This window comes from Poeciliopsis prolifica, unplaced genomic scaffold, assembly GCF_027474105.1.
Source record: "Poeciliopsis prolifica strain line A6 unplaced genomic scaffold, Auburn_PproV2 SCAFFOLD007, whole genome shotgun sequence".
Classification (NCBI taxonomy): Eukaryota; Metazoa; Chordata; class Actinopteri; order Cyprinodontiformes; family Poeciliidae; genus Poeciliopsis; species Poeciliopsis prolifica.
This window is the reverse complement of record NW_026562382.1, coordinates 11,948,839-11,967,824: the sequence shown is the minus strand read 5'-3', so window position 1 is coordinate 11,967,824 and position 18,986 is coordinate 11,948,839. Positions and strand designations below refer to the sequence as shown.

Below are 18,986 nucleotides of genomic sequence, written 5' to 3'. Positions count from 1 at the left end.
TAAAATCTGAAGGTTTTGCATCACAATAACATTGTAGTCCTTGTCCGTGATCATTATGGATGGACCAGTGTGGGATCTCCCCCACTCTTTTCTTTGTTTGCTTCTCTCTTCTCTCTGTGGGTCACTGTGGGTTAACCATGACAGCTTTTGTGAGACTGTCTCACTGGTCTCGGAAGTACACAGAGACTCCTCATTGGCACTCAGTCTAGCGAAAGAATTTTCCTCTTTGGTGAATTGTCCGTTAACCATCAGGCATTGTGCTTTGATTGAAAGAATATGCATTAATTATAGTCTCCTTTGTCTCTTTAGGCCATAAGATGAACTGGTTGCAAGCCAATCAAGTTGTCTTTGCTGTGTACAGTGAACATTAATGGAGATAATAAGAAATGGTATCACAGTTCATACACTTAGGATTTTACCTGTCTTGTCATTTGTTTCAAAACAAAAGCGGTAGATGATTGTTCTGGAAAGCCAGTTGAAGTGAATGGATTCCATATTTTTGAGCCTGCATCTTTCAGGGGGCCTTCGCATTCCCTCAGAAGGAGTGACGAGCCACACTCCACAGCACAGCTTTAGAGGAGAGACTAAAGACATTGTCCATACTTTATTCATGTAAGAAGACTCATTGAACTCTGCTGGTCAACACAACCTGAAATTGGGGCATTTGTGTTTTTTTTTTCTTTTGTTCTTTTATTTTTCAAATTAGATTGTGATTTTGCACTTGACTTAAGTATTGCTGTGTGGTGGGAGCACTTAAGACAAAATGTGTAAGCAAACATGTCATTCTCTGTCTTTTATTGTATGAGTTACACATGGTTTAATAACTTAAATTAGTACTTAATTTTTAAGAGGGACAAAATGCTTTTCAAAATTTTTACAAATGACTATCTGAAAAGTGTGGAGTGCATGTGTATGAGGTGATATTATGTCATAAAATCCATTACAGCCAATTACCTTTGAAAGTCTCCTCATTAGCACAATTTGCCTTACTGTAATTAAGTCTCAGTATGAATCCAGATGTTTAATGAAGGCTTCTGTGGATTGTTAGAGGACATTTGTGAACAAACTGCATCATGAAGACCAAGGAGAACTGCAGACAGGATAGAAATTAAGTTGTAGTGAAGTTATGGGCAGAGTGAGGTTGTAAAATAATAACCCAAGAGCACCATTCAGTATGTCACACATAAATTAAAATAGCATGGCACACTGCAAACCTATTAAGGCATGGTCACCTTCCTAAATTAACTGGCTGACTCATGGAAGGAGAGAATCAGTCGGATCGGGAAGCAGTCCATAGTTAGTATAGGGGAGTTCTACAGACTAACTGGTCAGGTGGGATAATCTGTGCAAAGGGCGATGTTTGAGCATATTTGGACAAAATATGCTGTTTATGGAGGAGTAGCAATGTTGAAAGAAGTCTAGTTCAGTGTTTGCTACAAGCCTTATAGGGGACACAACTATCAGATGAGAGATTCACTTAACTTGTTGCCTTGTTTGGCAAACATTTTACACAGCAAATTATTCTGGACACACCATCACTGTGTGGTAAAACATCATGTGGCTAAATTTCCTCCTCAGTGCAGTCAAGTTCTCAAGAGTCTTGCTAATGACTTGATTGTTTGACCCAGGTGTGTTGAAACAGAGAAACATCTAAAACCTGCAGGACACCAACCCTCAATTCCTGGATTGGACGATTCCTGGTCTAGACGAGGGTCCAATGATGAATCTATGGCAAGATCAGAAAATTGATGTTTAGATATCATCCATCCAATGCGACTCAAGTTATTTCGCAACAAGGGAACGTGGCCATTTTTTGATTTGCAAAGCTGCTCGTAACAATACGCAAAAGATTTGAAGTTTTAATTGGAGCAAAATGTTTCTGTTCATTGAGGATAAATACCACATTTTTCAGATGACTATTTGTAAAACAGTGTTTCAACAATTTAACATTTCCCTTCCACTTCATAACTATCCCCAATGTTATATTTGTCTGTCCTATAAAATATCAACAAACTATAAAGTTTTTAATGGTAACTTGACAAAATGTAAAAAAGTGGAAGGGTTTTCAATATCTTTTTCAAGACAAGTCACTGCAAGTGATTGATTTCTCCTCTAATGGCAAACTGTTGTAAATCAATGTCTTGAAATAATATTGAGACGTTTTATAGGGTGGGTATGTCCCTGTGGGCTCTGAACCTTTCCTTTTGATGAGGAGGAACGAGCATGTAAGGGACTGTAATCATTTTTACATCATCCGAGGCCAGTGCTATATAATTAGAAAGAGCCGATTTCCTCGACCACAGAAGGGCCTGAAATTGCAGGCCTTGTTCCATCCAGGACTTTGGAAACTAACAGAAATAGCACTGGCGAGTTTCTGCCCTTGTGTCCATCTGTGTATTATAGCGTTGGTCAGATGGCAGTTCAGTCGCCGTAGCACTCTGCTGTCTATCTACCAGCACTTCGATGAAGAGCTTTTATGTGGCGCCTCTTGTTTTCAGAACCAACTACCAAAATTGCATCTCAATCCCTTTAGCATGCAGCATGACGGAAACCTTTATTGCCACAATCTGATGTGGCCTCAGCAAGTTAAGAACCCTCTGTGAGATGGTGATGTATAAATGTGTAGCTTTTTAGTTAAAATATACCCTCTCTAACTAAGCCTTTTATCACAATATCCTCAGAGAAATGGTTCCATTTTGTTATTGATGGCTAACATTGCCCAAAGTGTTGATGTAAACAACTTAAAAAGACAGACATGCAGCGGTTTAGGATTTATTTCTGTTTATTAGTATGATCTCTGAAAAGACCTTTTAAAAAAAAGCAAAAGTTCAAAATGGTGAAGAGTCAAAATGACCAGGATGCCTTACTGTAAGAAGATTTGAAATAAATATTTTGAATAGTGTTAGTTTTAAAAGAGAAAGCAATTTTAAGCTTTTAAAAGTCTTTGATCGTTCTTATCCACAATGAATCTAAAATGTAAATTGTGAAATGAAACGTTAGTAAATGGGACTAAAAGCTAAAGCAATGTATTCAGGGGAGGCATGTCATAAGTCATCATTTGTTTTTATCTATAAATTTGTAGTTTTTGTATATCCAAAGATGCTTTTATCAATATTTAACCCAACCAAAACTTTATAGACTATATAGAGTACTGGTACTATAAACTAAATAAAGTGAGTGTCTATACAAAAATCTTGTTCTTTGTTCTAGCTGAATGTTCTAGTTATATCAAGGTGACTGCAGGTCGTGCCCTTTTGCAGGCTCAGACTCATTTACAGTTTTTTTTTTTTTTTTTGTACAATGTCTGGAGGCATGCAGAGGCGTCATTGGACCTCTCTGTTTCCTGCTGCTGGCATTCTTCTTTGTTTCAAAGCTTCTAAAACACAGGACAACTTTGTGTCCATTCTGGCTTGGCAGAGGAGTGCAGAAAACAGATCTCTGTTTCTGATTAGGCCGGCAGCCTCATGGTACCCCGGCCATTTTCTCCTGAGTAGATCCAGAGGGTGATGATAGGAGCATGCTTCCTTTCCATTAGAGCCTTTAGTGATTAGGCTGCATAAACAAGCCAACCCTCAAAGAATGGAACCAAAGTGTCATTAATGTGGCTCACCACATCTCCATTTATGATTTAGCCAGGTCTGCTGATGCATGGTCTGTTTTATTAGTTAGGTAATAGATGTTGTTTTGAGGGTTATAATTTATCCATTTTATTTGTGGCAATGATGAGTGAGCAGCTTTGAATCTGGAGAATAGATTAATATGCTGTGAGCTAGCATCATGACTCTCAATGTTATTGGTGAAGCTCAATCATTTTCCATACTGTGAGCAGATAAAGTCATTTATGCCTCTTTTGGCACTCGTGCAAAGTTTCAGAGAATGTTTTTGTGATTTGTAACAAAATACAGTATTCTAGCAGATGTTGCAAAGTGTTCAGCATCTGTGAACCTGGGCTTGATAGCTGGAGAGAAAAGTCAAATCATACTAGTTTACAGCACCTTGCCAAAGAATTTCTTCTCCTTTGATTTTTTTAATATGTGATCATGTTACAACCACACACTTCAGTGTTATTCCTCTGGAGTAGGTTTAGACCAATAAAATTGGTGCATAATTTGTAAGTGGTTGAAAAATGCTTGTTTTCCAAATGTTTTTACAAAGACAAACTGGAAAATAATCATATTTCAATGTTTTCGAAGCTGCAAGTCATGTAGGGTATGTCTCCACCAGTTTCATACATTGCAAAGATGCAAACTGTGACCCATTTATCATTTCGATATAACTCAAGCTCAGTCTGATGCACAGGTCTAGACACAAATTGAATTATGGTCTGTATTTCGGTTGGCTATTTTGTTTGTCCAGCTGGAAGGTGAACCTCCACTCCTTTCTCAAATCTTTTGGAGCTTCTGAAATTATTCTTTAGTTAGCTCCATCCATACTCCATTAAATTTGAGTAGCTTTCTTGTCCCTAAAGAAGGAAAGAATCCCGATAGCATAATCGTGCAATGACCATTAACTGTGTGAATGGTGCTGTCAGCTTGATGTGCACTATTAATTTTCTGCAGCATATAGTTCTTTGCATATTGACTAAAATGTTAAGTTTTGGTTTTATCGGAGCAGCACACAATCCTCCACTGTGTCCCCTCAAAAGTTTTGGGAAGTTGCATGTTGTATTTCTCACCGTTTCCTTTTTGTTGCTCTTCTACAAAGAGCAAATTTGTGGATTGTACCAAGGCTGAACAATATTGGTAAAATTGCAAATGTGTACATGTCCCTTTGCTTTAGGGTCACATAATTTGATATTTATATCTCAACAACAAGGTTTTATTAAAACAAGTTACTTCTGTATGGTGCCCACAGTTTTATATCCCTAATAAAACTTTTAATGCTGCCACCAAGTATATTGTCAGGATGGAGGGACTGAATGTATGGCACCTAAATAATTACCTATCATGGGATCTGTATATTGTATACAGAATTATAGCCAGCTTGTGATATATTGTGCAGCCCTTGAATAAGCAATCAATCTGCCAAAAGGTTCTCTTGAGGTATGAAGCTCTGCAGCTCCTCCAGGTTTCCTGTCTGATTCATTAGATAGAAATGTTCCTTCTTCTTGGAGGAAGAAACACATTTGCACTATGTAGTTATTCTTAAGTTTGAAATATTTGTTTTGACTTAGACCAGGGGTGTCAAACTCCAGCCCTCAAGGGCAGGTGTCCTGCAACTTTTAGATGTGCCTCTGCTGCACCACACCTGAATCGAATAATTAGGTCATTAACAAGGCTCTGGAGAACTTATCTACACAAGGAGGAGGTAATTAGGCCATTTTATTCCAGCGTTTTGTACCTGTGGCATATCTAAAAACTGCAGGACAGCGGGCCTTGAGGACAGAGGGGCAGAGCATATGAGAATGGTACAAGAAGACATCTGACAAAAATTAAACTTATATTTATTTTTCCCATGAAATACTTTAAATACCAACAAGGATCATTCAGTGTGTCTTCAGTGAATTGTTGCTGTATGTGAATGGCAGACCACTAACTTGATGTCCTTCTCGTGTTTCATAGAAGCATGGGAAATGCTCAAAGGCCCTTGACCCCTGGGTTTAAACACACATTAAACAGTCCTGTTTTTCCCATGTTCAGGTCTGTTTTACTTTTTACACCTCCAGCAGACATCCTTGTTTGTGTCCCCAGGAACTTATTAATAGGCTTCTCTGTCCAGTGTGTTCGCTGGAATTTTACTGTTTTTTTACAGTTTTTTCTTTCATTCGGTTTGGTTCTAAAAAGCATTGACTCTGGTAACTTTAACCTTACTATTGGCATGTACCTACAGGATTTTAAAATGCAGATTACACTCTTTTAAAGTATTTGCCAAAATCATCAGCCTCAGTTAACCTCGGTGTCTTGTTACACATTCCAATATTGGCTCACAAGTCTGTTGCTGGAACGGCTGGAAGGCATGGTATTTCGTTGTCTTTCAGGCAGAGGTGCAGTTAGTTTCAAAAATGCAAGACTTTACTCTGAAAAATTTATCTTTTTTTTTTTTGCTGACCTCAATAATGATTTCTGAACAGAATAGAAAGACCCTTTATTGTCTTGCAAAAGGGAAATTGAGGTTTAATAGTTGCAACAATTAAGGTTCAAAGTACAGTTGGGCTAAGTGTATGGAGATAAATCATTTTACAGACAATTTGCAATGGTCCATCCTATTTTTAAGACTTCTGTGTGTCCATCTCTTGAGCTTCTAAACAAGCAGTATTTCCTCTGAAGTAAAGGGCTTTTAAACGTCTATCAATTGATTTAAAGATTCTTCTTTTGGAAAACCAGGACTGATGGAAACAGTGTGCTTTATAACTCGGAGGGAAAAAACAATCAGATGGTGCCAAGAGAAAATGGGGCAGACGTTTCCTCACTGTCCTCACGTCATCAAGAGGAATCATTTTCTTAATGTGTAACATGCAGGAAAGAAGTCATCCACTTGAGATCTTGCATCTGAAAAATGAGCCTGTTTGTATTCTCTCTGCTCTGCAGAGGACAGCATTCTCAAATAAAATAAAGGAAAATATCTCTTCTTTTGTTATCATGCAACATACCAAACCCATATAATATAAAAAAAGTCAGACGTATTGTGAATTGTTCTAAAATGAGAATATATGTTCATTTTATACTTTCCTATTGTTTTTAACAAACTGTTCAAACAGCCTGATAATCTTTATTTATACATCACCTTTTATACACAGTGAGGGACACTCAAAAATGACTTACATTTAGTCAGACTAAATGCAAAATGCTTTTTTTAAGTTTTAGATTTATTAAAGATGAATAACATAAATAATATGAAATCTTGAGAAGAAAAGCTTGATTCCCAAAGCAAAAGACTTTGCCTTCAGTTTGCTTTTGAAAGTACAATTAGTTTTTCTTGGTCTCAAGTCTGCTGGAAGGTTGTTCCACAGGTGAGAGAAGTAATTAGAAAAACATGTTTCCCTGTGGCCTTTCATTCCAAGTCTAACCTGTTTACATACAGGGGATTCTTGAGCCGGAGAATAATTTAGGCTTAGACCTTGAAGATGCAACAACCACCAGTGAAATGTCCAAACCAAACTAATGAGAACTTTGAAGATTGAAAACATGAAAGTTCTCGTGCATAATGGAAACAAAAGTCATCGGATTGCTTTTTTACTATAAGGCATTAAAATCAAATTAGAATCCTGAAGACTTTGTTTGTTTTGGAGGCCTTTTGTTCAACTGAGCATATTATTATTATGGAGTGGTGTGGGATGATTATATTTATAAACCCTGATTGTTTTTACATTTTTCTAAAGGGTTGTGGGAGGTTCAGGTTGATTATTAGTCTGTGCAATTCCCTCCTTCTTAAGTTGGCATGAATGTTGAAATCATTTATTAAATATCAGTCCAGGAAAGGAACATATTTGCTTTCTTCATAGTTGTTGACTGCCACTTCATGGAGTTAAAAGATCCTGAGTGCTTATACAGTCTACATTAATCTTACAGGGGCTACATAAAAGAAATTTGGGAAATGATTTTGAGAATGCAGATATTAGCCACTCATTCATCAGATTTAAACTAACTAAAGAAAGACTTGTCTGTACTGTCAGAATTCAGAGATTTGTGGAGTTATTTAGGCTCTTTGCTTCCTTGGTATTTGCAGATTATCATCATAATCTGTGTACAGGTGTGTTCCTTTTCTACTTAAATGTTTCTGTTTTTTTGTGCTTAATGTGGTTTAAAGCACAACCACAGTAAGCTGAAACAGATTTATTTCTTTGTGGATGTGTTAAGATCAGTAAATAAATAAAAATGTAGTTGATCCCAACTCTTCTTTTGATCTCATTGCTTTTTCTTTTAGCATAAGGTAATTACTGTTCTCCTCTACAGGTGATGTCAACAGCCACGGTGCTCAACAAAGATTCCCACCTGAAGGAAATCCTCTGCCTCAGGGGCCTGGCAGTAGTCACCTTTATGCACAAGATGACGCACTGAAGTTAGGCTTTGCCAAGGGAGTATCAATGTCTCTTCCTTCCTCACCTCTTCTTCCGCGACAGTCCTACATGATGCCCTTACGCCAAAACAAGAGATCTCCAGGTATTTTTTTTAGGAGCTGGTCCTTACTTCTCCTTGCTGCTTCTGAAACAATTTCAGAATTTTCCATTTTTGAAGCTCTCTATTTTAATATTCGTACTACTTGCTAATTTTGTGGTTCCTTTAAGATACACGTTTCATATTTTATGCTGCATGATAATTGTTTTGATGTTATGGCAATATTTGTGGCATCAACAGCTGTTAATAAGAGATATCAATTTATAAAAATGCCCTCCATCTTGTACATTGACACACAATCACATTGTGTGTTGAAGAAAAAAATTATTGTAATTGTCTGGGTTGATTGTGGGGAGGCTTTAATAATTATATACTGGATTTGTAGCTTTTCCTAAAATATGTAATTCCAAATTATTTGTGGGAAATTTATAACTTTTGTCTGAAATACAAGGAGCAATTCTACATGATGTGCTGTTGACTGCTGTTTGCAAAGCAGCTAATTCAAGAGCACTATTTATTTTTCTTACGTCTGATTGGCTTTCTCCCCAAAAGCAGAAATAAAGAATTGTACTGATTTTGACTTTATCTGCAAAACCAAGATGATTTCATATTAATATTAATGAGTTCTTAAGGTATATTTTATGTTTTAATGATTGAAATAGGCAGTTATAGAGTTTTTTTTTGTTTTGTTTTTTTACAATGGGTCTCAAGTACTTGTGGGTTTTATCTATTTTTCTGGCATCTGTTTTCCCAACTCCTTAATTTTGATATATTTAATTAATTGGACAAAACAGTCGAAGCCCACAGTTCTGACCTTTAGTTGATTGATTGCTTAATCTTTAGTGTAAAGCACTTTGTTACATAAATTTCTGACTCATTAAATAAACTTTTATCATTTGCCTGGCCTATATTAGACACTGACATGCAGCTCACTTAAATCTCATCAACAGCCAGTATCAGCCTTTTGATGAGTATCAACAATCTGATACAGTTGATACTCATCAGTATCAACAAATACTGGCTGTACATCAACAGCCAGTATCAGGAGTGGAGTTTTTTCTCAGACTCTGTTATTCATCATGAAAAAAGATTTAATTCAGACCCTGAGGGATCAAATAATGGCATCTGTAATTTGTATAGTTACGCCAGTTCTTAATTTCAACTCGGTCGTTAACTTGTCATTTTCTACTTTTGGTCTGCCATGCCAAAGTTTTAATTTTACAGTTCTTTTACTCTTATTTCTATACAAAAGGGTATAGAAATGTGGGTGACCGCATATGTCAAGGTTTTTTCTTCTTTGCTGTGTTCTTTGTGTTTTCTCTAAAAGAGAAATTTATATAGGTGCAAGAAGAGTCTTTGTCTGTAACAGAAAAGTTTTTCAAGTTGCCTGTAGTCACTTCTGGAGTTTCTAAAGCAACATTATGCTGATTAGGTGCAGAATATATATAAATTATCCTTAAATACCCTCTATTTTCTTATCCTTATGCAATCTTCAGTGTTGGAGGTGATGTTTTTATATTAACACTCTTTTACAAGTTTCATTAACTTTGAATGTGTTAAATATTTTATCATAACTATCATAACTCATATCTTGATAATCAAAGTATTCTTCATTGATTAATGTGCGGCTAATCAACTTGTAGAAAACTGTTGGGTCACTTCCTCTTTTTATTTGATTACCGTGATTCAAAGGAAAGGTGCCTTGAATCTCACATTGTACATTCAGTGGATAGGCGTCTATTTACGCTGGATCGAACTCCTCTGCGACTTCTTCTGACATGTTGAGAACATTGTCACCAGCTGTAGAGGGCTTCAAAGCCATGAATACCTTTTTTTGTTGCTGAACTTGTTCCAACTTGGAGACTTGGCAAAGAGGAGAGAAATCCTTTAAGTGGTCAATGTGGCCCCCACTCACATGTGGCACTCATCTGTAGGCTATGTAGCTATTGTTTAGAGAGGCTACAGCTTTGATCTGCTTAGTGTAAAGACCAGCAGATGGGAAGCTGATAGAGTGGTTTTATGCTCATACCAACCTGTGCTATTTTATGGCATAAATCTCTTTTAAAATTTTAGATATATTGCTTGCATGATTGAATTTTGTAAAAATGTAACTTGCATTTGAAGAATGTAAGCGAAACACAATTTACTATCATTTACATTTTTAAGGTGATTTTGCTAAGTTAGCTTTAAATTGGCAATTACTGTTGAATCCACCAAAAAATGGATAGAGGCAAATAAGGAGGGAGATATTTAGAGAAGAGGTATGATTTGTGAAGGTGAATGGGACCCTGTGGACACAGAAGGGAAGACGCACTAAAAGCATATTGCTCTTGGAGTGCTAGAAGCCATGGATGAGAGAAAAAATGGACAGACAGGATAGGTTCGAGGGTCTCTAGTTGAAGGATGTTGGGGGCTGGGTCTGGCTCTCATGTCCTATCCTCACAGGTGCCTGTGAAACCCTTTAGAGGGAAGAGCTCACACCTGTAGTTAATAAACGCATGCTGGAGGAAATGTCTCAAGTTGGTGACAAAATCGACATGTGTGCTAATGCTGTTTTCCCGTGGAACCGGAGAAGCAACTTGAAATACTACATTTAGGCTACGTTTAGATGAGACTGCTGTATGAAAACTGCCAGTATTTTCGGATGCTGGTTGAGGAAATGTTCAGCATTTAGATGAGACTGAATTTGTTGTATTCAGTGCTTTCTATTGTTGGAACAATAGAAAGCACTGCATCATTTTCATTAATGCGACCATTTTTTATTTTCTGCAAATGAATAAAATTTTTTGCTTGAAATTTAGGAGAAATGTTGATGTTAATTTTATTCAAACATATACCTATGTAAACTAAAATCATAGAAACTGATCATTTTAAGTAATCTCTTATTTTTTTCCAGAGCTGTTTATATATTCCAACTTATAAATTGCATTAAATTAAATAGGTAAAGTAGCACACATAGCACAATGGTATCTGCTGTTGTTTTTGTTGTTATCTGCCCATAACAACTGCATGTGCCCATAACATAATGTCCATGTGCACTTTCACATCTGTGGAGTACTTCACCCCTCCACGGGTGTGTTCTCAAAAAGTTTCACTCTGAGGCCGAGTTTAAAAAAGTGCTGGTTTCAGAGACTCACTGGAGTCATGGACATGTCTAAATGAGCAACTGAGTTGCAACAAAAATGATTTTTGTAAATTGCAATGATTTTGCAAGAACAATTATGAGTTGATATATTTTGGAGCTGTAATTTGAACATTACCTCACGTTCATTTTTGGCTTCCTCCTGGTGCAAGGACAAACTTTACACACATTATAATCTCATTCACAAGGAGACTAATGTCTTGGCATTATGAATGGGAATTTTAATGCTAGAGATTTACATAGAGGGTCTTTTTCAGACTTCACGCTGAAGCATTTCTTGGATCAGATATTGGGTTGTGGCGACTGCTCCTTTTACAGATCCAGATGCCACAGATCTTAACTCAACCAATAAATGTTGCACCCATGGATAATAAAATATTTGCTGCCTTTCATGGAAACCTTGAGTGAGCACGTTGCTAATCACCACCACTTTTTTTCTGATATATTTTTGTGTTTTGTAAATTAGGGTAACACAACTTAGGTGTTTGCAAAGCGTTTCTTACTTACAGTGGAAGATAAGCCAGGTGATTGCAGTGATGCCTGGGAACGAACAAACTAGCAGCAACAGAAGGGTTAACTGGATTAAGTTTTAGGGCATTGCTTTGTTTTGCACTTTTCATAAAATCTGAACTCTTATCTGGAAATGTCAGGAGCTGGCTGCAAAACCTGGTAGGAATATTTCAAATCAACAAAATGATGAAAATAGAGACTGCGGTTGTGAATTTTGCCAACAGGCTGTTGAAAATGTACAAAGAAAAGTTCCCATCATGTTTTTGAGTTTGCTCGACTGAAATGAGCAAATAAATGTTTTATTTTAATTATTGCTGTTCATTACATTACATAAATCTTGTAAATAAAAGTATGAAGACAAGGGCCTCGTGTGGCTCATGGTCGAAGTTCTACATCCTCAGTCTTTGACACGTCTGTCTTGGGGTCTATTCCTGACCCAGCTCATTCATGGCATGTCCTCCCCTCTTCTGTTTGCCTTACTTTCTGTCCATCTGCAATTTCATCACTATCATCACTAGTATGAGCATAAATTGTGACATTGTGGGTCACCTTGGTTCATATCTGTCACAACACCACTAAAGGTCTAAGCAAAATGAATCTGCATTAATACTGAAGTGCATTTAGCTGAGTTTAAATTTAACAACCATCCCAGGATAATTTCTGCTCACCACGCAAAAACTTCTACCACCATTCAGTTAAAATCTTCAGAGTATTCTTCTATGCATTCCACACTCTTTGATCTCATTCTCATTCAATGGGGATGTCTCTGGAAGGAAGTGGTTCCACAGACTCAGAAAGCAGTTTTTGTGGCTGGGTTTTGTTTCCCGACACATTGGATAATCTATTGCAGTTTGAAAGGCTCTAACTTGGTGGTTGTTCTTTTCATGGAAACTTCACAGGGGGACAACAGGAAAACATTGAGTTAATTAGGAGTCTGAGCCACAGAGTCTGGTGGCGTTGAGTGGTGCAGCTTTGATCAGTTAGGCCCAGAGCTTCAGCATGAAACACTGCGCTCCGACATGTGTGGAACAGCACCTACACATTACTGTCTTCTTCCAAACACACTATCATCCCCCAAAAGACCCCTTTGGCTTAACATAACCCCTCGGAGGTACCTGTCCTGCTCCCCCTTTGCTTGCTGTGACTGCAAAAAGGTTCAATGATGCTTTAAAAAATAAAAACTTTAATTGAATGTACACAGTTAATAACAGATGAGGAGTTTTTATGTCTTCTTCAACAACAGAAACTTTCTGTGCTCCCTACTTTGTCTCCAGGGTATGTCCACAGTGACCTCCACTGGTTAAGATATGTTATATGTCATCTGCATGTTTAACAGAACGAGTCTCTTCAATGCAGCATTTTGCAAACTGAAAGGAAGAGTTGGGACTGGAGATTTTTATTCATGCAGTCTATCAGCACGGAAGTTAATGTCTGATAATTAGATGCCAGCTACAGTTGTTTTTAGGCCTGAGGAGCAAAACCCCTGACACTTATGACTTTTTTTGAATGATTATTATTCCTTGCTCAAATTAAAATCTAAAAATCTAAACATATTAGAAAAACTCAATAAAATTTTGCAGACCCATCGGTCATGCATGCACTGCAAGTATTTGAAAGGTATTGCAAAAGTCACAAAACAAGTAGCAACAAACAGCTAGTCGGCCATTTTGGATTGAACTTGTTGAATCCACAATTATTTTTACCAGTTTTGCTCATCTGTAGTCTCGACATTTGATTGTACTACTCTTTCAGGTTTTAATAAATTCACCATTTACAAATTTTGAATTGTTCTAACCAAAGCTTACTCATTGTACCGCCTAATGGGGACATGCAGAATTGATGGACTCTATGAAGGCGTTGAGTTGGCGGTGTGAAACCCCTGGGGTCTCGAACCACAGCGGAGCGGCACTGTGCTGCAAGGACCGTTTGAGGCTGCTTGCGCATTTAATTTTAAATTACATTTGAAGGTGTGCAGAAGCAGAGGTGACCCTGATTATGCTGTTTTGCACTCATGTTCAGCTGTTTGGCAGAATAATAAAAAGGCATTTCATAACAATTTATTGCTGTCATGGGCAGTGTATCAGATTAACGAGTCTTTTCATATGCAGAGTGGCTACTGGGGGACCTATCTCATGTCGGACAAAGTGTTTATCAAAAAAGCCTAATTAGTTTGAGCTTTGATGGGAGTTTTGTCTTGAGTGGGCTCAAGGAATGAGTCATCCATTGATCAGCCTAGAAGGTTAGAAAATATCCTACAGAGATCCAACATTGCTATTTTCACATTATTAAAAACAACAACAACAACAAAAAACATTAAGGCTACACTTATTCTGATATGTGACTCCAAAGGATAGTTGATTCAATGAAAACAAATAATTTGAAATGTCTGAGCAAAAGTCCCTAAAAACAGGGAAGATTGATGCTCCAGTAATAAAGGAAAAATATGATGGATAATTTACACCACGGCTGCTGCCTGTGTGTTGACCCTTCAGCTGGTTGTTGGACAAGTCGGCATTTTGAATTGTGATGCAACATAATTAGCAACATGCATTTGACATGTTGTTGGTGGGTGTTAGTTCATCCCATTTTGTCCACAAGTACATTTTGTTTTAGCACATAGAGATTCATCAAATTGTGCAAAAACTCTGTCCAAAGCTTTTTTGAGGTGATTTTTCCCTGAAGTTAACTCGTATGTGTTGACACCAACCAGGCAACCATCAAAAGCTTTCTGGGAGCTGTGCTGTACATGATCTTGTTAGCCTACAAGAAACCTGTGATGAGCATACTTTGGAAACTGCACTTCTGTTCTCCACTTCACTGCACTTGACGTGACTTTAGGTTTGTGTTTCTTATCACACGGAACCTCCCTACTATGAAATGTGAAATCTTGAGCTGCTTCAGAGATCTTCACTGAATAAATCCCCATTGCTTCCTTTGCCAGTCAGTAGAGTTAGAACTAGCCTGTCCTGTCAAACAAAGTGAACTATTTCATTTAAAATGCCCATCTACTGACAGGAGCAGAATGAGTAACCTTGGTTCTTGTTTGTCATGCAGAGCTCAGAGGGATATTAGAGGGGCTTTCAGAACTTTTTGAACATAAAGACGACTTTGTGAGGCTGTTTTTCTTCTCCTTGGCTACATAAAGACTACACACTGTCTCATTGATGGGTTGAAATGTGAAGAAGTCAGAGTCCATGTTGAAGAATTTTTGGGGAAAGCTCCTTGATCACTTCCTAACCATAACAATCCTCCCTTTCAGTGGCTTTGACTGGACTGTGCAAGTTTCTGGGGATAGGTATGCGACTGCTTGCTATGTGCATGCACATGTGTGTGCCTGTGCCTGCTGACTGATGGCTGATGGTCATGGATGCCTGACTCTGAGAGCGAACATCAGCAGGTTCTCTACAGTTGCATCTCGCCATGTTGATTTACCATAAAGAGAATCTCTTTTTTCATTTTTGATTCTTTTATCAATATTTTCAGCTTTTTGGTTTTGCTCGATTTTAATGCTTTTCATGAATTTTTTGAATATTTGTAATATGCAGCTGATCTATTCTACACATCATCATAATATTTTTATTTTTAAGTAGCCTCATCCATATGACTTCTTCTTGATACAACAAAATTAGTTTTCCAAAGGAAACAATTTTTTTGATGGAGATCTGAAGAATTATTTCACCTTTAAACTATATTAATGCAATAAAATTAATAGTACTTTCTGATGGCTTTTACATACATTACTCAGGAAGCAATAAATGAGTGGGGCTGTAATCTCTTTAAATGAGAATTGTAACTTTCATCTGCCGTTTTACAGTCTGAAAGTTAATAATTAAGGACAATTAGCCTATATGTGATACATAATAGATGAGATTATTCTGCAAAAAAAGTTTGTATACATGGAGAAGTTATTGTTATGGATTTTGCTCCTTAGCCAAGATAAATTTCAGTGTGCATCTAATTTTGCCCATCTCTACCTGTCCTACAGGGGTCATATATCTGGCGATTCCATTTAGGTGACCTTTTCATGCCTGTTATGAACCGCAATCGCTTATCCGTCATCGCCTCCATTTAAAAGGGCAGAGTGGTAATGGCACCCTGTTAAATTTTGAAATGAGATTTTCTAGGAAGAAGGAAGTCTTCTGAGTCCCGTCTGACAGTTGGACATCAAGAGTCCTGCCAGAAGGCCTTTTATGTCTTTGCTAACCCCTCCGTCCTTAGAAGTGGCTCAGAATTACCTCTAATAGCGGGCCACATGTTTGTTATTAAATGTGTTTATCTTCTGTTCCTCTGTGGAGTTTATGTAAACTGAATATGAACTTGTGCGTATGGTTTCGATTATTCAAGCTATGCCTCCTGTTGTTTTCAGTGAAGTACCGTCATGAAGCACATCAGGCAGCTTTTTGCTAGACAAGATATTTACCAGATCTAAGCATGTAACATACAGTTCCTCTGTCTCTCTAGTCTGACTTTAAGCAGTGGCATGTGACTCCTGGCTAATGGGTTGTGGCTGACCCTCCAGAGATGAATTGTTTTCACAGCATTCTTTCATGCAAACCCTCTTGAACTTTTTCACACTTTGTGACTTCACAACCATGAACTGCAATGTATTTTACAAGGTTTTTATGTGATAGGCCAATACAAAATAGCGCATTGCTGCAAAGTGGAAGGAAAATGTTGCATGGTTTCCATGTCACATAATTACTAAATGGAGCCCAATTGTGAGTAATTTAATCTTATTATAAACACAGCTGTTCTTTGAAGACCTGAGGTGTTTGTTAGAGAACATTAGCAAACAAATAGCGTCATGAAGATCAAGGAACACACCAGAAATTACCATACTAACTCTAAAAAAGCTACAGAGATCCACACCATATGACTAATGGTTTACCAGGCAACAATCAGTCATGCATTCTACAAATATGCCCATAATTAGCCATGAGCCTTGCAGAGAACAGAGAATGGAGGTGCTCAAACCAGAAGAGAACAAATTTGAGCATATTAGGCCTATATGCCAAATGTGTCTGGTGGAAAACTGACACTTCATTTCCGTGGTGAAACATGGTAGTGGCAGCAACATGCAGTGGGGACAGAGGCACAGAGAAACTGATCAGATGTGATTGGAATATGAATGTAGATTTTAAAAAAAAGTGTAGTCAGAAGTGCAGAGGAATGCTTCACGTGAAATCATGTTTGTGTTAGAATGGCCCAGTCAAAGTCCAGACATAAAGTGAATTGAAAATGTGTGAAACTTTAAAAATTGCTGCTCACAGATGCCCATTCTGACTGACTGTCATCCACTTTGTAACAATGGATAGGAAAAATGTTTAGGTTTGTAAACATCTAAACACTCTAAAATACTTTTTAGCGTCAAAAACCTTTTGAAAGCAGCATTTCATTTGCATTTCACTTTACAAATATGCTCAGTTTTGTAAAGAATACAGAATTGTGTGGCTGCAATGTGTGGGAAAAAAAAGTTTTTTGAGAAACAGAGTCTCTAACATCTAACTTTTGTGGTAACCATAATAGTCTTCACTGTGATCCCTTTTGAGTTGAATTTTCTTGTCTTTTTCAACTGAAGCTCTCGGTGTTTCAATTTTGTTTAAGGTTTCTATTTTAAACAGTAAGAAAAAGCAAAGTTTGTTGCCAAAGAAGTTCTCAGATATCAAAACTCTGTTGTTCTGTATGCATTTCAGCTTGGATATCCATAGATGGCACTGTGCATCAAGCTGAACAGGTTTAAGATTACATTTTGAGCCTGATTCCCAGGATTTATTTGAGATCGGAGTGACAGGTTATCAAAATAGGTAATGGGGAATGCCTGTTCTAACACATCCATTTCTGCTGTATCTTTTGATTGGGGTTACACACATAATGGCAGTTTAGAGGAGGGAGTTTGGATCGGGTTACATTGGGTCATGTCTGGAGCTGCATTTGAGGGATGGTTGTTTCCTTATGGATTTATGGATACAATTATGCACCCATGTCTTGTTTCTAGGTTATTTTCTGCCTCTTTATTTTTTTCTGTATTTACTTTTTGCACAGGAAGTGGTCGTCTCTAAGTGGAGAACTTAAAAGGGCATGAAAGGCAGCTAGTTGCCAGGGTGATGGTTTGTTTTATGGTTTAATATTTAGACTCATGTTCTTCTTGGACCTCACTATATAAACAATTATGTGGCCTTTAAAAAAGATTAGCTGCCCTTTGACTGAGCAACCCTACTTGTTGTCTCTCTGTTGCTACAGTGCCGTTTTCACCCTCTTACACATTTCTTCTGCTTTTGCTTTTTGGTCTCTCCTCAATGTTTCAGACAGTTCAAGAAAATTTTTATGTCGGACAAAAATAATCTGAAAAATCACAGACAGTTTTTATTATAATTGGCTATTCAACAAACCTTAGAAACAGTTATAAATGAGTAGCCTTCCAATTATCATAACTGTCATCAAGCATTTTCAATAACTTGCAATGACTTTTTTTATGTCGCAGTGGGGAAATTTTGACCCACTCTTTTTAGAGTTGTTCATAGTCAGTCAATCATATTGGAGGATCTTTGAGCATGAGTTGCCTGATTGTGTATATGCTGCAGCATCTCAATTGAATTTAAGTTCAGACTTTAATTAGGCCACTCTGGAACCTTTTTTATTTAACCTCCAGAGGTGTGCTTGCTGGTGTTTGGATTGTTGTTCTGCAGCATTACCCAAATTCATTTGAGCTTAAAGATTTTCTCCCATATATTTGTCTTTTGCCACACAATATAAATCTATCAATAAAGATAAAAATGTCAAAATGCATTCTATAAATTTTTTTTAAATAAAATGGTGAAAGTATCTCAAAACAATCATATCGGATGTAACGTGAAATGGGACATTCTTTGAATTAATACCTGTTCTGATGGAGGAACACAAGGTTTTTACTGTTTTATTACTTTTGAATGTGCTAGTGTGTCTGAGCTCATTTTTAGTCCACTAAGAGGCTAATTGTTGTGGTTTCCTGCTGTAGTTTACATTCCCACAGCCAGCTTGCAGTGTTTAACTGGAAGCCTCCTGCCATGTGGAGTCTTGAGGGTTGTCAGCCAAACCAGGGCTGCTATCTGTGTGTGAGTGCGTGTGTTTGTGTGTGTGTGAGAGGGAGTTTTACGTGAACAGCGGAGTGCTGCAGAGACTGTCCACCTAAGACACTTCTGTGTCTCATCTCCAGTCCTTTCTGGAACGTATTAATCCTGTGAGAAGTCTCTCTGTCTCTTTCACTTCTGAAAGTGTCTCTACTGGACCCTCTCCCTCATTCT

At 37.5% G+C, this 18,986-nt stretch overlaps 1 protein-coding gene across 4 annotated transcripts in view; it reads left to right on the top strand.

Annotated features, from left to right (window-relative positions):
• tanc1b (tetratricopeptide repeat, ankyrin repeat and coiled-coil containing 1b) overlaps positions 1-18,986 on the top strand; it is a 100,195-nt gene that overhangs the window by 24,639 nt on the left and 56,570 nt on the right. For all 4 annotated transcript variants that reach the window (XM_055031663.1, XM_055031661.1, XM_055031662.1 and 1 more), the window contains one exon: positions 7,893-8,099. In XM_055031663.1, the coding sequence (XP_054887638.1) occupies positions 7,893-8,099 (207 nt within the window). The remainder of the gene's footprint in view (positions 1-7,892; positions 8,100-18,986) is intronic.